Source organism: Dermacentor variabilis, chromosome 8, assembly GCF_050947875.1.
Source record: "Dermacentor variabilis isolate Ectoservices chromosome 8, ASM5094787v1, whole genome shotgun sequence".
NCBI classification, from domain to species: domain Eukaryota; kingdom Metazoa; phylum Arthropoda; class Arachnida; order Ixodida; family Ixodidae; genus Dermacentor; species Dermacentor variabilis.
Window position 1 is genome coordinate 26560477 of NC_134575.1, and position 25863 is coordinate 26586339.

At 48.9% G+C, this 25863-nt stretch overlaps 2 protein-coding genes across 5 annotated transcripts in view; one reads left to right on the forward strand and one right to left on the reverse strand.

Moving 5' to 3' along the window:
- Positions 1 to 3708: 3708 nt before the first annotated feature.
- On the reverse strand, positions 3709 to 10259 carry LOC142589885 (uncharacterized). The gene has a single exon (XM_075701539.1). It carries the CDS (start codon positions 10203 to 10205, stop codon positions 4092 to 4094), a length of 6114 nt encoding a protein of 2037 aa, XP_075557654.1. The 5' UTR covers positions 10206 to 10259; the 3' UTR covers positions 3709 to 4091.
- Positions 10260 to 17645: 7386 nt separating this feature from the next.
- The window catches only part of LOC142589886 (uncharacterized), a 33922-nt gene continuing 25704 nt past the window's right edge, over positions 17646 to 25863 (forward strand). For 3 of the 4 annotated variants that reach the window (XM_075701540.1, XM_075701542.1, XM_075701541.1), the window contains exons 1-4: positions 17646 to 17886; positions 18519 to 18691; positions 19891 to 20007; positions 24615 to 24719. In XM_075701540.1, the coding sequence (XP_075557655.1) occupies positions 17755 to 17886; positions 18519 to 18691; positions 19891 to 20007; positions 24615 to 24719 (527 nt within the window). In that variant the 5' untranslated portion in view covers positions 17646 to 17754. Of the gene's footprint in view, positions 17887 to 17979; positions 18246 to 18518; positions 18692 to 19890; positions 20008 to 24614; positions 24720 to 25863 lie in introns of those variants that run through there. The other variant, XM_075701543.1, reaches the window with a different exon arrangement.

Genomic DNA, 25863 nt, shown 5'->3' on the forward strand with positions numbered 1-25863 from the left:
TTTCTATCTCGGCTATTAATGAGCCGATATTTAAAATTTTTTGCGGCAGAACGCTCCCTAGAGGACATGTAACAACTTCCAGCGTTTAACCAAAATTTGCTATGGGGCCTGGTGAGGGGCCCTTTAAAGGTCCCTGTTCGGTGTCTCTTAAAGGTGCCTCTTGGGTACCCCTTAAAGGCCACTCATTGGGTACGCCTTAAAGGCTCCTGTTGGGGTATTTACACAAGGGAGGAGCAAACATGGAAAAACTACCGCACCGAATATGAATTAGGTATAGTTTGATGGAATGAAACTCCGCCCATTCCTGCTACCAAGCAGCTCACCTTAACGTTGCGCTGTTTTTTTTTTTTTGCGGCAGAACGCTCCAGAGGACATGTAACAACTTCCAGCTTATAACGAAAATTTGCTATGGGGCCTGGCGAGGGGCCCTTTAAGGCCTTCGCCTTAATATAGCTACACGCTCGGTTTCGGCTTGTTATTGACACGTTATACGTATACAGGGTGTTTCACGTCACTTGTGCCAAGAATTTAAAAAAAGTGAATACTACCAACGGCATATGGTTTGCCGTCATGTATTTTTCTATGTTCCGATTATTTAGTTAATTAACTATTATGCACAATTTTTAATATTCACTTTAGGGCCAAATGCGTTTCGTTGCGTTGTAGAGGGGTTTCAGAAACGACCGATCCAATTTTTTTGTGCCAACGTATATGCTGCGTGGCGATTTTTTTTTTGCGTTTAAAGAAAGCCCGCGAAACGTGAACTAAAACCACGTGACTGCGCTCATGCGCTATCGTATTGCAGCGCTCTTTCAATCGCGGTTCGTGCGAAAGAACCGTGTGCGCGCACCGTGGCGAAGTGAGCAGCCGCGGCTCTAGGCATCATCTTCACAGTGCATCAGTATCTTCGGCGGTTTTATTACGTTTACAGGCTGCACCGCTGACAATGAAGTTACGTCGTTTATGTTTATGCAACACAACGGCCGCGACTACTTCCAACAGAACGGGCCCAAATCGAGTGCGCATACATTAGTACCGTGTCCCATATGAGCATCCTTCCGTGTATGCTGATTTTTTTAAAGCGAAGCTGCATGTGGCCAGGGCATTTCCGTCGTTCGCGAACAACTCGCAAACTACCTCGTCGGCGACCCTCGGCGCAACCGCCGCTGGTGCCACTGCTCACGCGTTCGTCGTCCTCTTCGTCTCCTTCCACAGCTGGCTCCGTTGCCGCTTATCCTCCCATAAGGGGGTAAGAGCCATTCATTAGTAGCAAGAGGAAACTATCGTTGTCGTCGTCATCGTCAACTATCATTATCAGCAATGGCTCGAGCATCTGCGTCTTCCACTGCTGGCTCCGTTGCCGCTCATAATTCCAGCGTAGAAGTTAATTTTCTGTCGTCGTAATGGGCAGGCCGTGTTAATCTTTTTTTTTTAATTTACGGTGGCATGAATCATTGCCTAAGGGTCTATATATGAGTCATTCATTGTCTCACGTGTACGTGACAGAGGCATTTAATAATAATGCGTACCCATCGTCACGACGACGTGCTTTTGTTCAAACTTTTATGTCACATCTGTGTCGTGTGCTAAGCCGCTTCGCTGGTCACCCACCTTCACAGAGTGGAAGGGCTCACGATGTTAACGCGATAGGGTTAAGGGCCCCGTGTCGCTGAAAATGCGGTGTCGGACATCGCTTCGGCAAAAAGGTTTTCGAACCACCCATACCCAGGCCATGTCGCGCAAGGAAGCTACTTAACTAATTGAATTTCTCAAGCTAAAATGCGTAGAAAAATCGTAGAATACGACTTACACACAACCTACAGACATGATAACGCTGGATTGTAATCCGACTATACAAGAAAACGTAATTCTGTTACGCGAAAACTCAAAGAAACCACGTTTTCCAGTGTTTCTACCATTCATAGACCGGCCACGGCGTCCGCCATTTGCGCGCGCCGGCGCGTGAGTATCTCGGGGGCCACGGAGCGACGCGCCAGGTTCCTTGCAAAACCTCCACACGGCGCTCGCCTCCACCGCATCGTGGCCCACGCAAGAGGCCGTGTTTCTACAAGAAAACCCGCCTTCGTGCATATCGTCCATGGCCAGCGTTTCCCGGTAACCATCATGATATGAAGTGCTGTGCCACACGTGTCAAACATGATTCGTTCTTCTTTTGTTACGTCATAGGCAAGCAGCCTATATATATAGTTCGCTGTCACTGAAATAAAACAGTGCGGTACGTGCTCTTGGATCGTCTCCGTCACTCTGCCTACAACACATTACGGTTACATACGCTGCAGTTGCCGGGAAGCCTTAGAAGCGGTCAGGGATCATTGAATGCTATCGCGTACATTCCACTCTTAAAGGCGATGCTTAAGCGTCCTCCATATTTTTTCCCCTTTTGTTGCATCGCGCTGTCACCCGCCATGATGGCGTAGTGCCTTTGGCGCTGTGCTACGAGGTCGTGGGATCAAATTCCGGCCGCGGCGGTCGCATTTCGATAGCGACGAAATGGAAAAACGCCCGTGTACCGCACATTGGGGACGCGTCAGAGGCCTCAGCTTGTCGAGATTCATCCGGAGTTCCCCACTACGGCGTGCCTCATAATTTGGCATGTAAAACCTCAGAATTTAATTTTAATTGTGCTATTTTAATTGGACTATTAGATATGTTTCGATCATTCGGCATTTGCTCAAATAATACAAACTTTTACTTTATATAGGTCAGCGACTACAGTATGGGTATGGGCTACTACCGTTATTCAGATTATTCGTGTGTGTTAGCATTCCGAGTCGTTGATGCCTATACTACCTTGAAAAGGACAACTTTTTTGTGTGGAGGTTGATTTTCATTTCTAGGAAGATGTAACTTTTTAAGCGTCTTTGTTTCTGCGATAAAAGTAGCGTCCTGAAAAGAAACCTACACATATTTATGACTACGCCACGATGAATACCTTGCGTATTTTCTTATACAAAAAGCCGTTAATGTTGTTTCTTTGTGCAAGCGTGTATCGTATAGTGGCTGGTGCCTGGTTGGAGATCATTTAAAATAAGCCATGGACAAAATATACATTGTACGACAGCCTATAGCGCATTAAAATAAAGCAGCAGTGCATGTGACAAGCGATTACTGAATAAATAATACATATTATATTTTTTTGGTGGCGTTTCATTTTTTGTTGAATGTTTGCGAAATGCGAAAAATAAGGCGGCTTATGGTGGCGGGGAGGGATACAAAATAGCTTCCCCGCATGTGCAGCTTATGCAACCGTAATCTTTACTGGGAAACGCTTGGGGCGAACGCTGCGCGAAGGTGAGCTTTCTGGTTCTTTTTTTATTTCCCCTGCACGGCCGGCGCCGCCGCGGAGGCGAGCGCCATCTGCCGGTGCTGCAAGGAGCCCAGCAATGCACGCGGCGCGCTCCCTCCCAGTGCCTAGGGAGAGGACATACCCTGCCATTGGGAGGCAGAGCTATACAGCTTCGCTGTAAAATCTTCGCGCACACCTGTGTCCACATACTGACGTATATATATAGATGCCCCATATATTTTGGCAACATTGGAAGCACGTGGATTCCTGTATACTGGCAGAAACCAATTAACTGGCGGAACGTCCTATTGTCAGAATTAAAAGCAGGACGGTCAGGTTGAACCAACACTTTCGGTATGTGCGAAGAGCGAAGTCCGCAGCGGTAAAGAAACAAGAGAAAGCGAAAAACAAATGTTTTATTCAGGTGACCTTACAGTCTACACCTTAATACACGTATCTCCTTTTTAGGTTGTTTCAGGAGCTTATCTGTCGAGGTTGGTGCCAATGGCAGATGCTTCTCTTCGGTCGGCGGTTCCGCCTGCTTATTAGCTGAGCCAGCCGCTGGCAGCAGTGACTTTATGTATTCTGCGTAAAATGTAAGGTGCGTAAAGGAGCGAGTAACGAAAAAAAAAACAACAACACCGCTTTCATTATGGCCGTATGAGGATATATTCCTGACCGGCATTTCTATAAAATCAAGTGCGCATTTTAAAGAGACTGCGACAAAGAATACTACGCATGTTGTCTGAACAATGTTCGATCGCATCCATAATTAAAACACAATTTAGAGAAAGATCTTGCAAACGGGTTGCCGGTTGCATTGAAAAGCGTCAGAGAACTCCTGCAAATACCGCAGGGGCATATGGACTCTGTAGATATCTTCGGCCGCTCTCGGCTGCCGCCTGCGGTACACCGAGTCCGCTGTGTTGCAGTTATCGAGCGCGAAGTATAGGAAGAACAGTTGGTCGGACGTGAGGTTCAAGTTGGGCAGGCGATAGTCGAGGTTCCAGATGCGCCTCACGTGCAGCATCTCGCGAAAGGCCCGGAAAGCCAGATGTATGGCCACCGCCTGTTCGAGCACGGCCTTCCGTAGAGTCTTCTTATAGGGCTCGATACCGCGCTCCCTGTCCAGGTTGTTCTCGATGCAGCCGAGCAAGGAACGCAGGGCCTGCGCAGAGTTTTCGGTGAGCCCCGGCGTCAGGGTGTGCAGCCCGCCGTACGGTTCTTCCTCCGTGAGCATCTTGACCATGGCCCGGTACAGCCTCGTGGCGACTCGCGGCAGGTGCAAGGCAAAGAAGGAGTCGTTGGTGCGTGTGAGGGGGTTCATGATCACCGCCGGGACGTGGACGACTCGGCGCGACGGGTCGTACCTGACCTCGGTGTCCAGCTCCGACTCGAAGGCGAGGGCGTTCGCGGCGGCGCTGTAGTTGAGGACGGCCTGAAGTTTCTCCTGCTGCCGCATCAGCGATATATGGAAGTAGCGCTTCAGGGCCAGGTCCTGGTCGTTACCTCGCCACTGGACGCACGATCCTGGGCGAGGACGACCGAATCGAATGACGCGATTCTTGCGCAAATTGTAGCGGACGAAAAGGGCCGACAGCTCTCCTAACCACGCCAAGTGCTGAACCTCTCTACCGAACAGGGTCTTTAGCCGAGAGAGGACATCTCTCACGCCTAATTCGGCCCCGGACCTCTCGCGTATGAGTGCAGCTGCCTTGGCAAAGCAGTCGGGTAGAAGGGACTCGACTGCCAGCAGACAGAGTTTAGAGGAATTCGTCACGTCGCGCAAGGACCTGCCGAGCATGCTTTTGGCAAACAGGCCTCGCACGTACCTCATTCTATCGGGGAAGAAAGGCGCAAGCCGTACCACAACCAAGAAGCCCATGTAGTTGAGAGCCTGGACCGGATCTGAATTTTTCACGAAGTGGACCAGTCCTTCGTGAACGTACGTCGGAGATTTCAAGATCACGTCCGGCTCCTCGCCTGGGTGAACGATGTTGTCAAAAAGTTTGCCAAGAAATTTCTGCAATCCGCCGTCGAGCTTGTGAAACTCCACTAAAATCCACCGTTCTGGCGTTCCAGAGGTGTCAGGTTGACCATCGTCGGGCAGCCTGGCAAGCCCGACGAACATGCGTTTCGTTTGGTCCACGACCTCTGGTGAAGTACTTTGGGTGAATACAGCCAAAGCCTCTTCGACTGCACCGCGAAGCAAGGTGTCCACTTCAGCAGAAGGCTCGTCGGACCTGTAGAACAGCAACTGAGGTCTGTCGAGCTCTACGACGGTTTGGCGCACACCTTTGGGGCTCACGCCAATCGTGACCTCAAGCAGCGCGCTGATGCCCAAATCCCGGAATACTTCGGCTGCAAACTGCCACACGTCGCTGGTCCGCGCCTTTGCGCTTGCATTGCGGGGCCACGCTTTGATGACCCAGGTCCTGAACATGTCCTGCGCGAACGCGAGTGCCGATTCTGTCTCGGGTCGCCACGCGCATGACCCGTACAAGAGAGCCGCAACCTCAAAGTCTTTGCCGTGCGTGCTTCGAATGACCTCGATGAGCGTTTGCGCCAAAGCGTCCTGAATCATCGTGCCACGCGACACGAATGAACCGACGCCTTCAGGACCCGCCGGGTTATCCCGGGACCAGGCGTCGCAGACATAAGCGAGCAAGTTATCGCACGGCTTTGAGTCAACTGTGTTCAGTAAGTTAGCAAGGTGGGCTGCCTCGTGACGGCACACCTCCGTTGGACAAACGTAGACGTCCGACCCAGGTGGCGGCGGCGCGATAGTCGGACGTACGACAGGCGGCGGTCTTGTAGGTACTGCAGGCGGTGGTGTAGGTGGCAGGGCAGGGGGCACTGGAGGCGGAACCGTTCTCGGAGTGCTTGCAGTGGGCGTGGATCGAGGGGTCGGATATGTGAATGTCAGGTACGTCGTGGTTGTGGGGAAGGTCGCGGTGCTCGCCGTCGCCAGAGCCCTGAGAAGCAGGAACAGCAAGATTACGGCGAGCAACAGGCCGACGACGATGGGGCACAAAATTCGGCAAGTGGGCCTGCCTGATCTGTAGCCGAAGGGGCGATTTCTCTTCTTGCGCTTGCGCTTCCGCTTCTTGGGCTTGCGCTTATCCCCGCCTTTATTCTTCTTCTTCTTCTTCTTTTTCTTTTTCCTCCTCTCCTCGTCCTCCTCGTCTTCCTCCAAGAATTCCCGATCACCGGGCTCTGCTCCTGCTTCGTCGGCAGGCAGGCGTTCTCCTTCAGGCCCACTGCGTTCCTTCAACATCGGCTGAGAATCACGTTGGAACTCGTCGCGCCCCGTAACGCTGGCCCCCTTGCCTTCGACAGAGCCGCGACTCGTGGCCGAAGTCTTCCGCCGAGAGTCGCGCGTTGTCGGCGATCCGGTTGTTGCCGTTGCGCTGGCACCCGTTTCCTCGGCTGTGGCCGCACTTTTTCGTGCTTTCGCTAACTTTGACGACGCGTCCTTGCTTCTCTTCCTCTTCCCTTTTCGGCCGGTGTCGGCCGTTTGCTCGTCCACCGCCGATTCAGGAGCTAACAGCGCCAGCGGTGACGGCGACTCCACCCCGCTGTGTCCTTTCTTCTTCTTGCGCTCTATGTCGGTTTTATGTATTCTGACGATGCTCATTCTTCGACCCTTCTTGTGGGGCTTTCGGCCCTTAGAACGCTTGGCGCCTTTCTGAGAAGCTCCTTCTTCATCTTGAGATGACGCAGGAGGTTTGAGGCCCACCAACACTCGGTAAGGGCTCAGAGCAAGCTCGAAGCCGATCAGAAAGTCGTCCAAGTCTTTCTCGTCCAGCTCACTATGTTCCGTTCTAATTACGGATTGTCTTCGTGCCCTTTCGATGGCAACTGTGTCGGGATCTTTCTGCTCCGAGGCGGGAGCATCAATGGCCAGCGACTTTCGCGACTTGAGGCTACTCTTCGAAACCGGTTCGCCTGTCTCCGACTCGGCCGTCTTCGTTGTCGTCGGTTTGTCGAGTTCGTGCGGAGAGCCTTCGTACTTCGCTTCCTCGTGCCTGCTAGCAAGTCTTCCAGAACCGACGGACGCCTTGGTGTCTTCTGCGGCCTTTGAATGCTTTTCAGCAGCTTCTTCGGCGGCGTCTTTCGTTGCTTTTTTCGGCTTCTTGGACGTTTTGGAGCGATGATGACGCTTTAATATGCTGTGCAGAGAGGTGTCCGAGGCCCGCGTATGCTGATCGCCCTTGGTTGATACCAGTTCTTCCGAAAGCATCTTTGTCCTTTCTCGATCACCGTGAACGTTTGATTTAAGGGCTGCCTTGTCCGGTTTCTTTGTTGCTATTTCCGTTGCCGAAGCTTTAGGCGGGGTGTTAGCAGGCGCTTCTTGAGAGGCCCGCGTATGCTGATCGCCCTTGGTTGATACCAGTTCTTCCGAAAGCATTTTTGTCCTTTCTCGATCACCGTGAACGTTTGATTTAAGGGCTGCCTTGTCCGGTTTCTTTGTTGCTATTTCCGTTGCCGAAGCTTTAGGCGGGGTGTTAGCAGGCGCTTCTTGAGACTTCGTTCCTTCCGGTGCAGCAGACTCTCTTCGGCCTTTCTCCGCAGGTAGATCATCTGAGGAAACGTTTTTGTTTTCTGGACTTATAGGAACACTTGCTACGGAAGGTTCCGGCTGAGATTTTACTTGCGAAGGTTCCTTTGGTGATTTCTCAATCCCGATATCCGCTTTATCAGGCGACTTCAACGACTTTTTGCGTTTCTTTGAAGACGCTGTTGTTGCTGGTTTCTGTCTTGCGTCAGATTTCTTCCTCTTGGAAGCCACCTTTCCCGACTCGGGATATGACACCTGGCTTTCCCTAAGCGCTTCGTCCGCAGGCTTTGCGCGGTTGGTTTTCTGCGGAAGCAGCGTTTCTTCGGAAGAAACGGGAGGCTTCACCGGAGTTTCCTTCGCTCGCGCTTTCGGCGCTTTCTTGCCCCCAATAGATCTCTTTCTTCCAGTAAGCATTTCGCCTGTTTCAGGAGATAACTCTGCGGATTCTTTCGTGGTTGCTTTAACCGAGGCATAAGGTGCGCCGTCTTTCGACATGCTCATCCTGCCTGACGGGCGTCTCATTTCGGTACTGCCACTGTCGGCCGACCGCTTGCGAACTTTGTCGGAGACGCATATTGCACTCATCTCGTGAACCGACGGCAAGCTTCCCTCAGACTGCCTTTTTGCGGAAACGGATCGGCGCTTTCTAACGCTCTCCGCGTCTTTCTTAACTGCGCGATCTTCGTCAACAGCACTGAGACTGGTAACGTCACTTTCCTTCGCTGGTTTCAACTGCTTGCCTGACGAAAGCTGCGATTCTTTGGCTGGCTTGAGCGGTTCACCTGGAGATGCCAGTGCTTGAGGTAACTGCTCCTTTTTAGGTTGTTTCAGGAGCTTATCTGTCGAGGTTGGTGCCAATGGCAGATGCTTCTCTTCGGCCGGCGGTTCCGCCTGCTTATTAGCTGAGCCAGCCGCTGGCGGCAGTGACTTTTTCAAACCACGGAACGCCGCCGCCTCCCGTGCCATCTCCGAGGGCGTCGTTGACGTCGAAAGATTGTCCGCCGACGCCTTTCGGCGTTTGGCTTTTTGAACACTCTCCGGTTGTGATACGTGCTGAATGGCTGGCTGCGAGTGGCCGAAACTGATTGGTCCGATGGTCAGGTGTACCACGGACGTCGGTGTCGGCGGGCTCCGTGGCCCGTCGGGACGACGTCTCTCCGCAGGGTCTGTGCTTGTTCCTGCTGGCGTCGTTGTGGCACCGAGCGGCGTTGCGGACAGTCCGTATTTGCTGGTCGCTTGGCCGGCGGACCCAGCCGGATACGCCAACGTCTGCCTTCGTTCTCCAGCATCCTCGGTCATCGTCACGTCCACGGAGATGCACTGCTGGCTGTCCAGCTTAATCATGGCCCTTTCGGTATTATCGGCGCGCGAAAGCGGCCGACGATCTTCGGTCTGTCGCGTCAAGAGGCGCGCTACTATCTTTTCAACGTTCGTCGAGATGGACTTGAGCAGCTTGCCGTCCTTGTCCGGGCCAGCCGGTTTGCCGAACGATATGTCGATCTTCAGGCTCTGTCTCTCTACGGCTGGCGCTGCCTCGCCCTTCGCGCCGGCAGCAGGAGGCTTTCGAGTGCCTGTCGACGCGACGCTAGGCCAGGCCCTCTCTGCCGCGTTGAGACCGCTGAACGGGATCGAGGGTTTCCTTTGCCCACTGAGCGCCGGCATCGCCTGGTATATGGACAAGGGCTGCCTGTCGATGGGCAGTATTTTCCTACCCAAAATTACTTCCACCGAAGGGCCATCTGGTACTGCGGGATCCCCTTGAAGTTCCGGGGCGCCAGTCCTCGCCTGTGAGGTTCCACCTTCTCGGGAACGACTGCCGAGAAACTCGTTGTCCCGAGCCTGCAGCACCGGATGCCTGCTGGTCTTGTAGTGGCGCTGCTGCGACGTCAAAGCAACGAGGCAAGGTGAATCTCCCATGTCAGCGGCGAGTCCAGGTGGCGGGTACTGCAAACTTGGCGCAGCTGACGGCCCGCGGATGGTAGCAGAGATCTTCGGCTGTGGCTCAGCGTCGTCGTCATCGTCGTAGTAGCAGCCAAGGTCTTCGAAGCCCAGCTCGAACGACATGCTGTGCGAGAGCAGCGACTGAGCTTCGTCGAACAGAGGCCTGGAATCATGGTGCCGGGCCCCTTGGTTGCTGTGGCGACCAACGGGCTCAGCTGCGTTGGTGGCGGCATCAGACGGTACATCCGACAGCACAGGTTGAATCGAGGAGCACGAAGAAACTGTAGCTGATGCTGCTCTACTCGTGCGGGACGCTTCTTCTCTGTCTGTTGTGAGAATTCCGCGGCTCCACCGTGGACGCTTCGGCGAAGGAGGCGGTCGCTTGTCTTCGTTCATGACTGCTAATGATCGAACGTTCGCCCTGGAGGAGTACGGGCACGGAAGAGCGCGTGAGTGGCGCAGGCCACGCGACTAGAGAGATTATGATGATGTTGATGACACCTGTGATGGCGAAGAAGTGAGCTCATATCGTTTTCGAGACGGAAATCCATGGCATATCAGTAGATTCACAATTGGCCCCTTTAGATGTACATATCCGTGAGGTAATTCCATTCGATGATTCCACATCGTCAATCGATCGGGGTTACAGTTGGCCTCTCCCCCCACTTTGTAGGTGCCGGATGCTGGCCTGCTGTGTTGCATGGTTGCCTTGTAGCGGACATGGTGCTAACCGGCACCGAATGTATGGACCCTTTACAGCGAGCAGTCTGCCACCTGTCGCGCATAGTGGAGTCTATTAGGCCACATCCTCCCTCTTTCTCTATCATCTTTTCACTTCCCACTCCCTCTCCCCTGATGACGCTTCGCCGTGCTCCCTCACGGGTTGCAGAATCAAGCGTGCTTCCTTTCCTTTGATCACTATCATCATCAGTCTGCGCACCACGCTCCGAGGGCCGCCATCACTGAACGCCTCTCGATGGAGAAACAAGCAGACATCAGCCACCGGCTGCCGCTCCAGCAACGTTCCGCCGAGTCGGATGACCAAGCTGGAATCACGGCGATGCAACTACGACGATAGCATCACAGCCAGGCGCACATACCTATAGTTGCCGAAGCTATTATGAGCAAGTTGGTTCACTGGGTCTGCGTGAAACGCGTGACAATAGCATGACGAGAGCCATATGACGTACGACGTCAGAATGACCATCATTGAATGACCGCTACGGCATCACGACCATGATATGACAACGAATGTATGAGGACTGTGTGATGACCATGGCGTGACGACGACGGCCATATGACAAGAGCCGGCTGACGAAGATGGAATATGATGGCGATGCAACGGCAACGACGGCACTACGAACACTTGCACGTACCACAGTGGCCGAAAGTAATAGACAACTTTGTCCACTGAGTATGCGTAAAAGGTGTGACGACGTCGAGAGTCAGATGACGAAGCTGTAATGGCGACAATGGAAGGACCAGGACGGCATTATTTTACGAATATATATATATATATATATATATATATATATATATATATATATATATATATATATATATATATATATATATATATATATATATATATATATGCCGATGCTCCACATGACAGTACGTGAGCGGCACATGAAAAACGACTCGGCTAGGCTCGGCTTGCGAAGTCTCCAAAATTATCTTTTGTTGAGTCGAAAATGGTGAAAGGTTGTCCACTGTCCGTCCCTCCGTCCGTCCATCAATCCATCCATCCTTCCATCCATCCGTCCAACCATCCATCCATCCGTCCAACCAACCATCCATCCATCCATGGATGGATGATGGATGGATGGATGGATGGATGGATGGATGGAAGGACGGACGGAGGGACGGACAGTGGACAGGATGGATGGATGGATGGATGGATGGATGGATAGATAGATGGATGGATGGATGGATGGATGGAAGGACGGACGGAGGGACGGAGAGTGGACAACCTTTCACCATTTTCGACTCAACAAAAGATACTTTTGGAGACTTCGCAAGCCGAGCCTAGCCGAGTCGTTTTTTATGTGCCGCTCACGTACTGTCTTGTGGAGCATCGGCTTTAGGACACATATATATATATAGGAACGTTTGTCGAGCCGTAGATGTGCGATTACTTCTGCCAAACAAAATATTGCTTAGTTTATGTTTCCTGTTTCCAATCATTCCCCACCATTTCATTCGCGATTCATTTCCCTTCTTCAAGTTACAAAATTCAAATAACAAGAACACAAATAAAAAGTCTGCAGAAGCCATCTCACGATGACTGTCACTGGTAATGCGTTGAGCATTGAATCAGTATAGCGACACAACGTATTGCCGCGGTGGCTTAGCGGCTATAGGGTGTTGCGCTGCTGAGCGCGAGGTCGCGCGATGACATCCCGGCCGCGGCGGCAGCATTTAGATGAGGGCGAAATGCAAGAACGCGCGTATACGTGTGGCGTGCATTGGATGCACGTTGAAGAACCCCAGATGGTCAGAATTAATCCGGAGTCCCCCACTACGGCGTGCTTGGTAATTAGATCGCGACTTTGCTACGTAGAGCCTCAGAATTTAAGCTTTAATCGTGTCATTTGCTTTAGTGGCGTTTCTTTAGGGGACATATTGTTCACTAAGTTAGTGAACGTGCTGTAAGACTGCTGATTCCGAATTTCAACACCCTGTAGTTGCATTCAACAAACAGAATAACGTTTTCGAGAAATAGTCTAAGCAATTGCACAACGCCACGCTGTGATGCGACTATGCGGGAATCAAAGAGCGAACGCGTTTGATACTCGATCACAAATAGAATGAGCTTATATTCGTGATATTATGCGGGTACATAACTCCAATAAATAACACAGAAAAAGATCATCACTACATGTAGATACGAGGCCACGTCGCTATCAGCGAACCCGTCGATCCAGTTCATCCGACACAATGGTCCGATGGGCGACTGCAAGGCCCCAGGCCAGCGCCCACAGAGTCGCAGACCTCTCCGGCCACGTGTGGGGTCACGGTCACGTGACGATAGCCGACGGTGGCCAAGACAGAAGACAGACACCGGCTTCTCCTGCTAAAGCAGCGTTTCTCAAACGGCGGCTCATGACCCTCGAATGAGTCATGAGCCTTTTTTCTGGTGGTCATAGACGGTCGTCCCACATTTCGACATCATATATATATACGTTCATTATGCTTGGCGGAGCAGAGATTAATTGTTGGTCTCGGCACCCAACTCTTTCAACGCCGCGTTTTCTTTAAGAGTAACATAAGCATACATATGCATATCACTCCCACCCCTGAAATTGTTAATTATGCAGAGTGTGGTATTATTTATTTTATTATTATTTATTTTATTATTAGTATTATTATTTATTTATTAGCGTATGACACAAAAATGGTCGCCGGAACGGCAAGACAACCGGCGATCGAAACCTTCAGTTGCCACAGAGAAAACTTCACCGAATACGGCCTCCCAAGCGAAGCCCGCTTTGTCTCACCAAAACTGTAGAATTGGAGTTTAGCACATATGGTTGTATCAAGAAAGCAAGAACACCATTTTCATTGAAATACGCAGTTAAACCAAACCTTGTTAAAAAAACATAAACGAGAGTTTTTGGTAGCTCTTTCTGTTGCAATTCAAGATGTGAATGTATTTGCCTCACTTTTTTGAAAAGAAAGTTAAGAAATATAAAAGTGTGCATGTGTCGTGGGGGGGGGGGGGGTTGCGGGGTGTCATGGTAGGTTTGGTACTTCTATAAGGGCTCACCTACCGGGAGAGTTTGAGAAACACTGGGCTAACGCGTCCGACTGCCAATTCTGCCAGCAAAGACGGACTGCATGTTGATGCGCGCGACGCCATAACTACGGGGCCATCCGAAACTACCGCACGCGTGAAGACTGCAGAGAAGTGCCGAATACAACGTTAATTGTGCATTCGGCTGCCGAAACAATTAAGTTCGGTCAATGGCAGGCACTAATGTAGGCCGCACCTCGAGCGGAGAGCGAGTTAAAGGCTAAACGGGGACCCGCAAAATCTCGATCGAACGAACGCCCTCGTGAATAGACGTTTATCTGCAGCCATTGAGAGAGGAAGATGCAGTTTTGTCGGGGGAGAGGGAAATAGCAGTAAAAGTGGATAGAAAATGGATGGACATGCGACCATTTTCTCGCAGAATGCCGAAGAAGCAAGGGCGACAACTGGAGCGTAGTTCAGGCGCACCGGCGCGCCGCGCATTTCGAAGGCCACGCGCAGGCTTCGCGGCGGCTGCGCTAGATGGCGCCGAGTGTTCTTAGGGCAGCGCGAAGGAGGAGTTCCGCTGCCAGTACACGCGCCTCACACACAATTCGTTCCGATGGTGCCAATACGTTGTGTCGCTGTAACGATTCAATGCTGAGCGCGTTATCGTCGGCAGCAATCGTGAGGTGGGTTCTGCCGTATTTTTGTTTGTCTAGTCAAGTCATTCAATCAGAATGCATATATTTACCTACTATTTTTTTGTCTTTCTGTACTGAAACCTATGGCATTCTCGACAAATCGCACCAACGAGCACCGCGGCCGGTGCGCCCTGGGGTGACGATGATTGGACGAAATGGCGCATTAGGGCGCCCCGGTGCGATTTGTCGAGGATGCCATTAGTTTGTTCATGGCCTCCGAGATTTGCCCGCTGGCAGGTTTCTTTTGCTCCGGCCGTCCCATTCACACGGAGAGAGGTTCAGTGGTGGGCGTGACCGGCTCCTCCGCACGGCGGCGCTCGCACCCGAGGGCTTCTAACGCTCATAACATCCATTCATCCATCCATTCTAGGGTGTCTCAATGTCCTCCTCGCCCGCCAGCGAGGAGGACATGGAGGCATCCTAAGGGCTTCTAAAACCCCTTAAACTTCGTAAAGTGACGCCACGCTTTGAAGAATGCCGCCTCCTCCTCGCGCGCTCTGGCCGAGGCCAACTCCGCGTCGCTATTGGCCTAATAGCATCACGTGGGCCCTCGCGCCGTGCTTCAGCGCCATTTTCGCTCGAGAATCGTCTACGGAGTGCCGAGGAGCCCATGTTGGCACGGCCGGACTCGACTCTCTTCTCCGCGCTCGGAGGAGCGAGTGAGTCGAGTCCGGCCGTGATGTTTGCACGACGCTCAAGTGGTGTAGGCGGCACCATGGTCGAGGAGGGAGCGTGAAAGAGAGGAGGAACGAGGAGGAGTGAAGGCGGAGGAGTAGAGTGTCGCTACTTTACGAAGTTTAAGGGCTTTTAAGGGTTTCTCATACGTGTCTTCGCGTGCTCCGGTAATATTGCTGCAGCTTGGATGAAGTGAGAAAAACAGGATTTTGTGCTGCCATATGATTAGAAAATGACGGCCGAAGGTGTATGAGGGGGAAAATCACGTGCTGGTGGCTATTTAATCTCAAATGTGTTCTTTTCTTTTTTTTGTGTGTGTGTGTGTGTATACGCATACTCCCTCTAGATTGACGTGGGCGTAGAAGTGGCACATCTCTTCAAGAATTCGTTATGAGACGGCTAGAAAGTACGAAAAGCCATTAACTATAGTTGAAACTCGATTTAACGAAGTGATGGCCACGCTCCAATTATTGCGTTAAATTGATAAGTTCGGAAAATCTAGTAAGGAATTTTTCGTCTCTTCGAAATCAAAAATTGTAATGTAGCGACACCCAAAAAGGTGTATTTGCTGCTAACCCACGCCTGCGAGTGTAAAAAATCCGCGAGGGCAGCCCAACTAGCGCCACCTGTTACATAAGAACGCTCTAATAAATTGTTAAAAATAAGTATTACAATATCAATAGATAAGAGTTCAGAAAACTACTGGAAAAATAAAGGCACAAGAGGACTCGATGTTTGAGACGCGGAATGTTTGAGCCAAAGCTGAAAAGTTACTTGGGACGTATCCGTTGAAAATGTTCCACAACACGTGAACAGAGAGACAATGCGCACGTTGAAATCTCGCGCGGTCTGCCTTTTTATGACCTTGTACTTTATTGGCTGGGGAGCTTGCCGAGTGGAACGGCCGGAGCGAAACCTGCCATTGAAAGCCAATTTCTGAGGCCATGGTTTGGTCAAACCCATTGATTGAATTCGTACGCGATATTTCTCGCCTTCTGTGTGCCTTCAGTGTCAAGTATTGGCCTCGAGCTCCACCACTGGAAAAGCTGGCGCCACCGTCGGCGTGACGTGCTAGGAGGGATCACGTGGACATAGCGGCCGCGTCGGCTGCTTCGGGAGCGCCGAAGCGAGCTGAAAACGAGAGTTTAAATTCCCTCGTACGCTGCGGTCCTCATTTAGTGGGAAGATTTCCCCGCTTCGAGTGTCTCCATTACAACGCTTGAAAGCACAATAGGTAGTGGCTGCCTTTGAAGGCGCGCAACATGGTAGGTTACTGCTCGGTGCCGTAGTGCCGGACGTACGTAACGGAGGCCGATGTCAGCCTTCTTCACACGTAGGCGCAGGACAAGAAGCCGCGTGAAGCTTGGCTCGCGAACCATAAAACCGGCAAACAGTCATCGGCTACAACTCGAGTATCCAGCAAGCACAGACGCGAGGAAGATTTCTGCTACGGCGCCGTGTCTGTGATGTTCGGAAAACGCGCACTGAGGTCGACGCTCGCCCGAGTCCATTGCCCGAGTAATGTCACGACGGTTTGGTCTATGAACTTGTCGATGCTATAGATATCGGCAAGTTCAGTGGAGTGGAAAGGGAGTGGTAAGAAGCACATTAAAAAGAAAGCATGGCATATGGTCATGTTTGTGTTATGAATCAGTGCACTGGATTACAAAAAAGGAGCAGCGGGAAATCGCACGCTGAGAACACCGATAAGCATACAGTGTGACGCAACTCTAGAAATTATATTGAAAGGTAAAAGAATTTATAATAAAAAAAATATTGAATCGTCGCGACGGCACGTACATCACAGTCCCCGTAGGCGTCGAAGTCTCTACAATGAAATTATTTTTTGAACAGCTCTGATAGCGCCCACGCAACAATGGTTGCTTGTATACTGTCAAACGCTCATATTCTGCGGCCTAAAGCTCATGGCACAGTGCGAAAACGAGCACGCGGCGAAAGCGAAACAGTGCGCGGACAAGCATGCAGACGCGCAGTCGGTCGCTGCGAATCTGTGCGATCGCTGCATTGAGGCTTCATTCTATTACGCTACATTTAGTTATACAAACACTATAAGAACATATTTCATGTAGTTTGCTCTCAGCGTTTACTTACCTTTCACGCAAGAAGCCGGTTCAGGAGACTCCATCGCGGCGACCGCGCGCAGTGGCGTTCACTGTACGTATTCGGTAAAGAGATAGCGTCTGTAAACGATTGTGCTTTTTCAGTTTGCCCAAGATTATTATTTAGACAGTAAAAAGCTTCTCTCGTTTCGAAAGTACTTACAGAAATGTCCGGAAGAGCTCGCGCGTGGTGTTTTTAATGAGCGCTGACAGCAAAACCTATGAGGAGCGCGCCACGTGATCCCTCATACTACGCCAGCGAGCCGCTTCCGATAGATGGCGACTCCGTAACTCCTCGCCGCCAATAGTGAAGTAGAATACTGGTATAGTTCACGATAGTTGAAGTGCTACCTGAAAAAAAAAAATCTTCGTATCGTGTTATACAATGGCAGATCTTTTTTGTTTGTACATTTGTATTTCGTTTTACGTGACAGGAATACAAGTTAAATATTTTTTATCGGCCTTACCGGATGATTGGCTACTTCTGTTACAATAATCGGGTGCTTTCGTTACGCGATGATTGGGTGCAGCTACAGAATCCCCGTATTTTGGCCGTGTCGCTGGGCGCCCTCTGGCCACACTGTAAAACGCTTTCCCGCGCCTGGCGCGCGTGTTTGCAATCGGTTTAGCATTCGTATCCGCGGCGCACGTGCTTATTTGAGTCTGTGAGTGTCGCGAGCAGTCTCTCCGCGCACCTTTTCTTTTTTGCCAATATGGGAGACGTGTTTTGTCTCGTCATACTACAAAGCGGCAACAGACGAAAGCTGAAGCTGACGACTGGAACCCACGTCGAACTGCTGGAGAAACTGGCCGGAATCGTGGAATTTGATTCTGAAAACACCCTGGTAGAAACCCTTTGCACCCTTTGTTCCGTGTTGGGGTACATGCGGTGCGACATGTGCACGCGCAGCCATTGCATACGCTGCACCCTCTGTGCGGGTGTTGTAATGATGCGATACGCTGCCGATGCGTCCCATGAGCTCCTCGCGCATATCGGAGTCGTTACGAATCGCGTTCGGGATCGGTATATTAAGTGCCCAAGGGAATTCGAACCCGACGCTTTGGATGACTCATAAACGTACAGTGATTCTGGCTGATACTGAAAAAAAAATAGCAGTTTTAAAAGAGCCACTGCGTCAACATTAAAAGTAATAAACATCTCCAATGAAGAAATTACTCCAGGCAGCAGGACGACTACTGCCTGGTTAGTGACGTCGTAATGTATTACTGTGCTCAGACCAGCTCGCCAATGCAGGAGCGTGCTGAACCGTACTAGAACTGCGTCTAGTTTCTTCACAATACGAAGCACAGGCGAGTTCATAATTGTGCAAATCGAATGTTGAAAAGCGTTTCCTCCTGGTGCCACTGGTGCAGATGAAGCATAGAACAAGGCAAAGCCTATTGCGCGCATTGCTGCCCATCCTGCCTGTGAAACTCCCTCCTCTTAAGAAAAAAAAATGCATCCTATCTCCAACAGATCCAAATATTCGATGCTGACCTGGACGACTTTGTAGACCTTTTGCCTGAAGATCCAATTCCAAACAAAGCAAAGCTGCGCGCTTTTTCAAGAAGTGCTTCGACCATGTGCGGTGTACCAGTGACTACCTGTGGTTACAACGCTCCACCCGCTTGTCCGCCTCCTCAGGCCTCGTGAGTATTTGTCTTATGTTAGATATTTTGTTGAACTATCACAATTATACGGACGCTTGTGGCCTGTTCGCGCCGCCGTTAGCGCCGTTGTGCTGTCGCTGTATAGACGTTTATGCACAAGCCCGCGTGTGGATGGTTAGAAGATCTTCAAGATGTGCAGCCTGTTTGGCTGCAAAAGCGGCAAAGCCAAGTGGACGCACCTTCGTGCTTTCGTCTCTGCCGCAGTGGCGCTTACAGGAGCGCTGTGGGCAGACACACATTAGTGTACCTCCCGAGCAGCTGTGTGCATATCACACCGTGCTGCATTCACTGATCTGAGAGTAATGGACAGTAAATGTCAAGCTGACATTATCACTCTGTCTGAGCATTGACCAGTGGCATAGCTAGGTCGTCTGGCACCCGGGGCTCATAGGTCTTCTGTCATCCCCACCCCCCCGGCTGTAGCAGGCAAAAAGAGGGGTGTCTTCAGACGTATATGGCACCCCCTCCCCCCTCCCACTTGCCCCTTGCTCCCGGGGCCCACGCCCTCCCCCCCCCCCCCCCTTGTTGCTACGCCACTGGCACTGACAAACAGCCACTCATTTCTTCTCATTTTGCGCGCCATAGAGGTACAATGCTAACGCAATGCTAAAACGTGCTGTCAGTTTCAATGGTTCTCGTTCTAGCAAATGCGCCAATATTTATTGCATGTCCTATACTATGGGATTGTCGTCGCTGCAGCAGACGAAGTACTGCATGCCAATTTTGAACATGTGCAAACTAAGCACTTTGACTGGTTGTTTATTGTTGGCCCTGAAGTGTGTTTGTATGTCAAGTTCCACGATGAAGCTTTTCAACACCAGCAGTTGTCCAGCCAAGTCGCTTTTGTGTAAGTTCATCCAGCTCGTTTTTTATTGTGTGTCTCTGTGAAGCACGTCTGTGGAAAAAATTACTTTTATTTTTTTAAGTTGGTGTGGTCTTATTGTGCATGGTCCGAGGGAAGAGTTGCTACATTTTGTTCAAGTACATCTTCCAGTGACCTTGGCTCTTAGAGGAATTTGGGATGGCACTGCGTTAGTGGTGTCGAGCTTATTCCGTGAAGCTGTCTAATCTCTGATGTCATGTGCGAATGCTGCAATTTTGGCTCATTAATTTTCAAGGTTCCTCACACAGAACAGGCCTAGTTTCTTGAACAGGAAAATTCCCTTTGACATTTGCAGCTGTGCAAGTGAGACAGCTTCAGTCCATGGAGAAGGTGATGTTTCACTGCAAGCATGTGATGCTGTGGAAATTCAAGAAACCGCTGACTACACTATGGAAACATCAGAACCAGTGCTGTGAGTTGTCCATACTTATTGCCCGACGTTAAAAAAAAATTATTGGTAAAGTTGGTAACCTTTTTACAGCAAGAAATAGTGTACCTTGCATGTGCTACTTGCACATGCAACTGTGCCGCTAGCCTGCGCCTTTCTTTGCTACTGGATCAGATGTAGACACTGACCCTAGTCTTGTTACAACAATAGGACTCTGATATCTGAGCCAAACTAGGTTACTGCAGAAGCTGCTGCTGCCGTCGAGGGCTGTAGGAACAATGGGAAAGTAGTGAGAAATAGGTTTACAAGAATATGGCATTGAAATGTTTATCACTCGTAGATGAGTAGTACATTTCGGTGCATCTCGCCAAGACACACGAAGAGGATATTGGTAACAAGTGCAGCCTGGAATCTACAGCCTTCGTGGTGGAGAGACGCAACAGGGTGCTACCATCGAATTTGGCATTTAAACCATGAGATGCCATAAAGCTCTTGCCTGGCAGCATATGTGCCTCAAAGAGTTAATTTGTGTTTGGCGACAAACATGTTTTGAAGCTTGGTTGTGCGAAAGCAAGTCCCTCTAGCGGTAAAATCTGGGTGTTTTGGAAAAAGGGAGAAATAGCCTAAGAAATTGATTCGATTTATTAGAAAAATGATGGGGCCACTTGAGAGCTTATGTTTGTAACAGCGAAGATATTTAGAAGGCATTTTTTGTTTTGTTGCACAGTTTCGTAGAGCTGGTGACCAGCACATCTGTTGCTGTAGTACAGTTGAGATGGCCGATTTACGTGCTGTTTTGTGTCGTCATGTAGGGTGGTGATGTTTCCGTGAAAGGGAAGTCTTTGGGAGAGCTCGAAAAAATGAAAACGCTTCTGCAGTAAAAAGCAGTGTTAAGGGGACTGAGCTGTAGCATCTACATACCTGCCAACTCTTGGAATTTCCCAGAAAGTTTACAATGTGTGCTTGTTCTACATTCTTACAAAAAATAACTTCTGTTTGCGGAAGAGCTTCTCTTGTCAATATCCTAAGATACGCTTGCCAGTCTTCTGATTGTGAAAGGAAGCAAGAAACATACCCTCTTCGAGCAAGTTTATTCGGACAATTTCCTGAAGCAGGCAAAATTGGCACAAGAATGTTGCTGAAAAAAAATCACTATCATCTAAAAACAATATGTTGCTTGTCAGTTTGGGGTGTTCCAAGTATTTCGCTGCTTGTCTGTTGCATCTAAAGCCATCGTAAATAAAGTGAGTATGCATCCCTTGAAAGGTGTGTTTGCTAGGCAGGCTTTTTTAAAGATGCGTCCAGCAGGGTATTAGCACACATTGAAATTTTGCACTTCATTGTTGCAGAGGCTGTGGAGACAACCTATAAACCTAGAATGGCAGAATGCCGAACAGGTTGACCAGAAATCATAATATGGAAAAGCAGGCACATAAAGCACAGAACACAAGAAGTTGTCTGAGAATGAGTTCGGATGTTTTTCTCCTTCTTGTATGTGTGCTTTGTATGCATGCCTTTCCATACAATCTACTCGTAAGCCATGTGCTCCTTCACTAATATTATAGGTTTGCACTCATAGGCAATAAACAAAAGCAGTGCAAACTGCACATGCGCAAGTTTACGACCCATGTAATGAACAGCCACAAAACAGTGCCTATATCACCTGCAGTTTTTTGAGTGCAGAGATATTTGAGAAAAGAACAGTATAGTGATAGTGAAAGTTATCTCAACTTGTAAAGAAAGGGCATTTATATAATCTGCGTTTTCTTACTCACTCTATTGCTCACTTCTGAGCAGAACATCGAGATTAACTATATATGTTTGTCTGTACTCATCGTTAAAAGGGCACCATGACGTCTGAGAACACGCTAAGAAGACATTTGGGATCTGTAGACAATGCTGTCATAAGCATGAGAACTGAATATTATTCTGCTGTATACAGCAGGAAGCCCAGAATCTCCTGCAGTAGATCACTCACTCTCTCCCGCAGACTTCAATGCCCTATCTCTTTTGCCATGGTTGATGATAACCAGTGTAACAGCTCGTAGACGAGTCATTGGGCAATTGTTCCCATTACCACGGATCATTCATTACCCAAGTCGCAGGGGTAAATTTGGTGGCACTTTGATGGAGTGCGCATCACCTCGTGGAGTGCCACTTTTGCGGCAGGGTGCTAGAATGCAAAATGAAGTGTCATTCAGGACTGATGGCAATGGCAATATATGGAGCCATAGGGCTCAATCTGGTTTTCACCATTAGGAGTTAGAAACGGTTCCTATATAGTTAGGGGGAAAAAATTCATAAGAACCTTTGTAATGAAAAATTGAAATACTATTATATCATTACCATGTCTATTCAATTTAAGCCAATTTAGGCGGAGAACACATCCAAAATCCAGGCAGTCAAAATGGCGGGATTTGTGGATGGTTTGACGGATGTCAAAAGTGTATGTTTCAACTTTGTTTTGCCTCCTCTAACATCACGCGGATGCTCATAACATTCTAAATCACAAACAAAGTGGTCTCAGGATTATTGCTATCTTTGTATTATTTGTTTATTAATCATTTGAAGCAAGGCTTTCAAGGATACATACAGACTTAAGCGCAGTGAAGTGAGTCCATCGAACACACTCACTGGCAAGGGCGCTCTGCAGCAAGTGCCCTAAACTTTTTCGTCTCACAGCCTCCGAATGACATTAACGGCGAAGTGCATTCGCTCGAACTGACATTAAATTTGCCCGTCTGAATGGGGTATTACCCCACAGCGAACCTTCTTGCAAGTTATTACTATTATTAGGTTATGCTATCATTAAGTTGTCACATAACTATTAAGTTCTGATATTAATTTACTAGCTATTGCTACCTAGCAAAAGCTCGAGCATGCTTGCACACCCATCTAGTCTTCTAGCAAACAGGGAAACGATGGTTGTTGATGCATCCTACCTGTCATGCCACTGCTTCCTTGTTGCTCATGGGCAATTTTGTTAGATATTCGGCTTTGAAGGCTTAACATATGCACACTGCATAAAGAAAGAAAAGCAAGGAGAGGCACTAGGTGGGGTGTCGCTGTCGGTGCCATTCCGACTGAAAGGAAGCTGTGCTCACGTGAGGCTGTGCCAGCTCCCCCTAAATTTTTCGTAAACATTGCGAATTTGGACGCATTCAAATGCTTTGAAGGTGTGGTAGGACAGAGCCACCCAGTATTGCAAAAAAATAAAAAATAAAGCAGGAAGGGGGATTCAGTCTGCAGTTGAAGTCGATCGAAGACAATTTCTTCCTGAACGAGTTGAGGAGTATGGGGTGGAGTCACTGCACCTGGCACTCTACCGCATCACCCCTCACATAAGAGAAGTAGGAGGCACGTCGGACTGCTTAAATTTGTTTTTACTGCTCGATCTTTGGGATTGGCCCACATTTTTAGACTGCACATACCCACAAGAATGACCCACATTTTCAAACTGCGCTACCTTCGGTATCGGCCCACATTCTAAGACTGCACTATCTTTAAGATCAGCCTGCAAAAAAAAGAAAAGGCTAGAAACCCAGATACTCAATACAGAAAAGTGGTGGTAACTCGCTAAGGAAGTCATTTTCTTCAAAAGTGCGTACAGGAATAAAATCATGGTAGTACCTATGCTGTACTCATGTGGTAGGGTTGCCAACGATCCTTAAATGAGCGGAGCAATCCTAACTTTTGAATAAAAGTTTGACAGGACGACTTGGCCCAGTCGGAATGATCAAATGTCCGTTTTTTTTTTTTTTTTACTGAACAGATCAATAAATATGGTTCCTTCTTTTAATTTTAAATTGCATGGCAGCTCATTATTTCCTTTTGTTTTCTCTTGCGTTGTCATAAGCATGAAAGTGGCTTCGTTATTGTCGTTCTAGTTCTGTTGTAGGTCATAACCATTCATAGTGCCTCTGTCTGTATTGTTAGACATGTTATAACCAGGCATCCACTGCACCTTTCTTATAGTATATTGCCAGTAGGACAAATTAAAATTTGCTATGTTGGTGCACTTACAGACTGGTGGCTTCTTCCTCTTACAGGGTCGATCGTCCCCTCCCCTTGTTCCAACTTTGCCTTCTCAATATCTGGCAACCCTAGCATTTGGCAGCACAAGTTGAATTGAGCAAACTTATTCAGACAAGCTGAAAGTCGCTGAAGAAGTCACCGTGATCTAAATGTAATGTGTTGCTACTGTTCAAAGTTTGCTGTATTTAAAGGTAAATAATTGTTAATAAAATGTCTGCATATCCCTTAAAAGGTAGGTGATCACAGCAAACTGATAAAAATGTGTGCTATTACCTCCTCCCCCTCTCGTTTAATATTCATTGGCCGGTGTGTTGAGGGGGAAGGGGAAAAGCAAATACTATTACACTCTTTATATGTTTGTTCATGAGGTCCTTTTCAAAAAATTCCTTTGAGAATATATATTTGTTAAAAGAAGCATCACACCTATTCCAGTGCATTTCTCCGGTTTTAAGGAAAATCATTGCAAGGCTTTTTAAAGCTCTGTGCAGTTTTTCTCACTAGATGGTTGGGTTTAGTGGCCGTGCTCCTGGATTACAATGCAGTGCTTTGATTCTGCGCTTCACTCAGTCTTTTTCTGTGTCGACCTGTTTCGGCAGTTTCATTGAAATACCTAGGTTGTCTGTGACCTCGTCCGATGCTGCTGTACAGACCATTGCAGTAGCTGAAAGTGATACACCTGGGGTACCTGGTGGCACAGCTGTGTGAGTACAATTCAAGTTCTTCATTCAGATTTGTACGTTCGGATTGGTGTACTTGAAGCTTGGAATGCTGATGAAAGGGCGTTCAAACGGGGAAGACAATGTTCTCGTGTAGATTCCGCTAGCTTCTTTCCATTGTGCGACTGAGATCCTCTGCATGCCAGTGGGATGTTGTCAGCTTTGCCTTAGAATGAATAACTTTTGCTTAGCAGGTGTAAAGAAACCATTATAAATGGATACTTCTTGCTTGGCAGTGGTTGTTGGCATTCCCGAAAGCATTTTGCTGCAGTCTGTCAGCAATATGTGCATGGTAGTAGTGCACGTAGAAACTGTGGTGGGGAAGAAAAAAAAAACAATTAAATTTTCCTGTTCACTGCAAGATGTCCACTGTCATTATATCACCATTTCGAGTCGGGCACATATTTCTACATTTTTAACTATACCACGCCGGCATCACTCGCACACCACTTTAGCGCCTTACAATGGCGATAATCTGCGAGAACGGTAGAAGCACCTTCCAGTGCAGGTGTCAACTGCTACACTGTTCCCTTCAAGACCCATATCATAGTGTGCCCACACAACATAGTTAAGAAAAATGGGTGGCTGTACGTGGTAATCTATGTTGTGCAAGGGGTTGGTGCGTCGTCTCTCTGGGCCGGCATACCGCACGTGTAATTCTCTCTTAACAATCTTTCACTCCTTTATCTGTCTTCAGATGCACATTCCACATTGCCATTTGTGTTTCCTAGTGAATTATGGCTTTGTCTGAAAAAGGCACATTTCTTGTGGACGTTTGTACTTTCAAGTGAACCACTTCGTAAAGCCCAGGCTAGCCTTCCAGCATTGCACTATTGCCCAGACTGTGGTGGCCAGTACATTGTGTAGTTGGTGCATTACGCATTCACTCGTACGTTACATATGACGGGAAAGAATTTGCAGAAGCAAAAACAGCTTAAGAACTACATAGCAGCCATCATTGTATCAGTATTGTGGGAAAGAATTTGAAAAAGCAAGAACAGCTTAAGAACCACATAGCAGCCATCATTGTATCAGTATTGTGGGAAAAAATTTGAAAAAGCAAGAACAGCTTAAGAACCACATAGCAGCCATCATTGTATCAGTATTGTTCACCATACTTCATGCAGTA

Bases quoted from the DNA above. Each gene is read 5' to 3' on its own strand.
- LOC142589885 (XM_075701539.1), bottom strand. From the start codon at position 10,205: ATGAACGAAGACAAGCGACCGCCTCCTTCGCCGAAGCGTCCACGGTGG.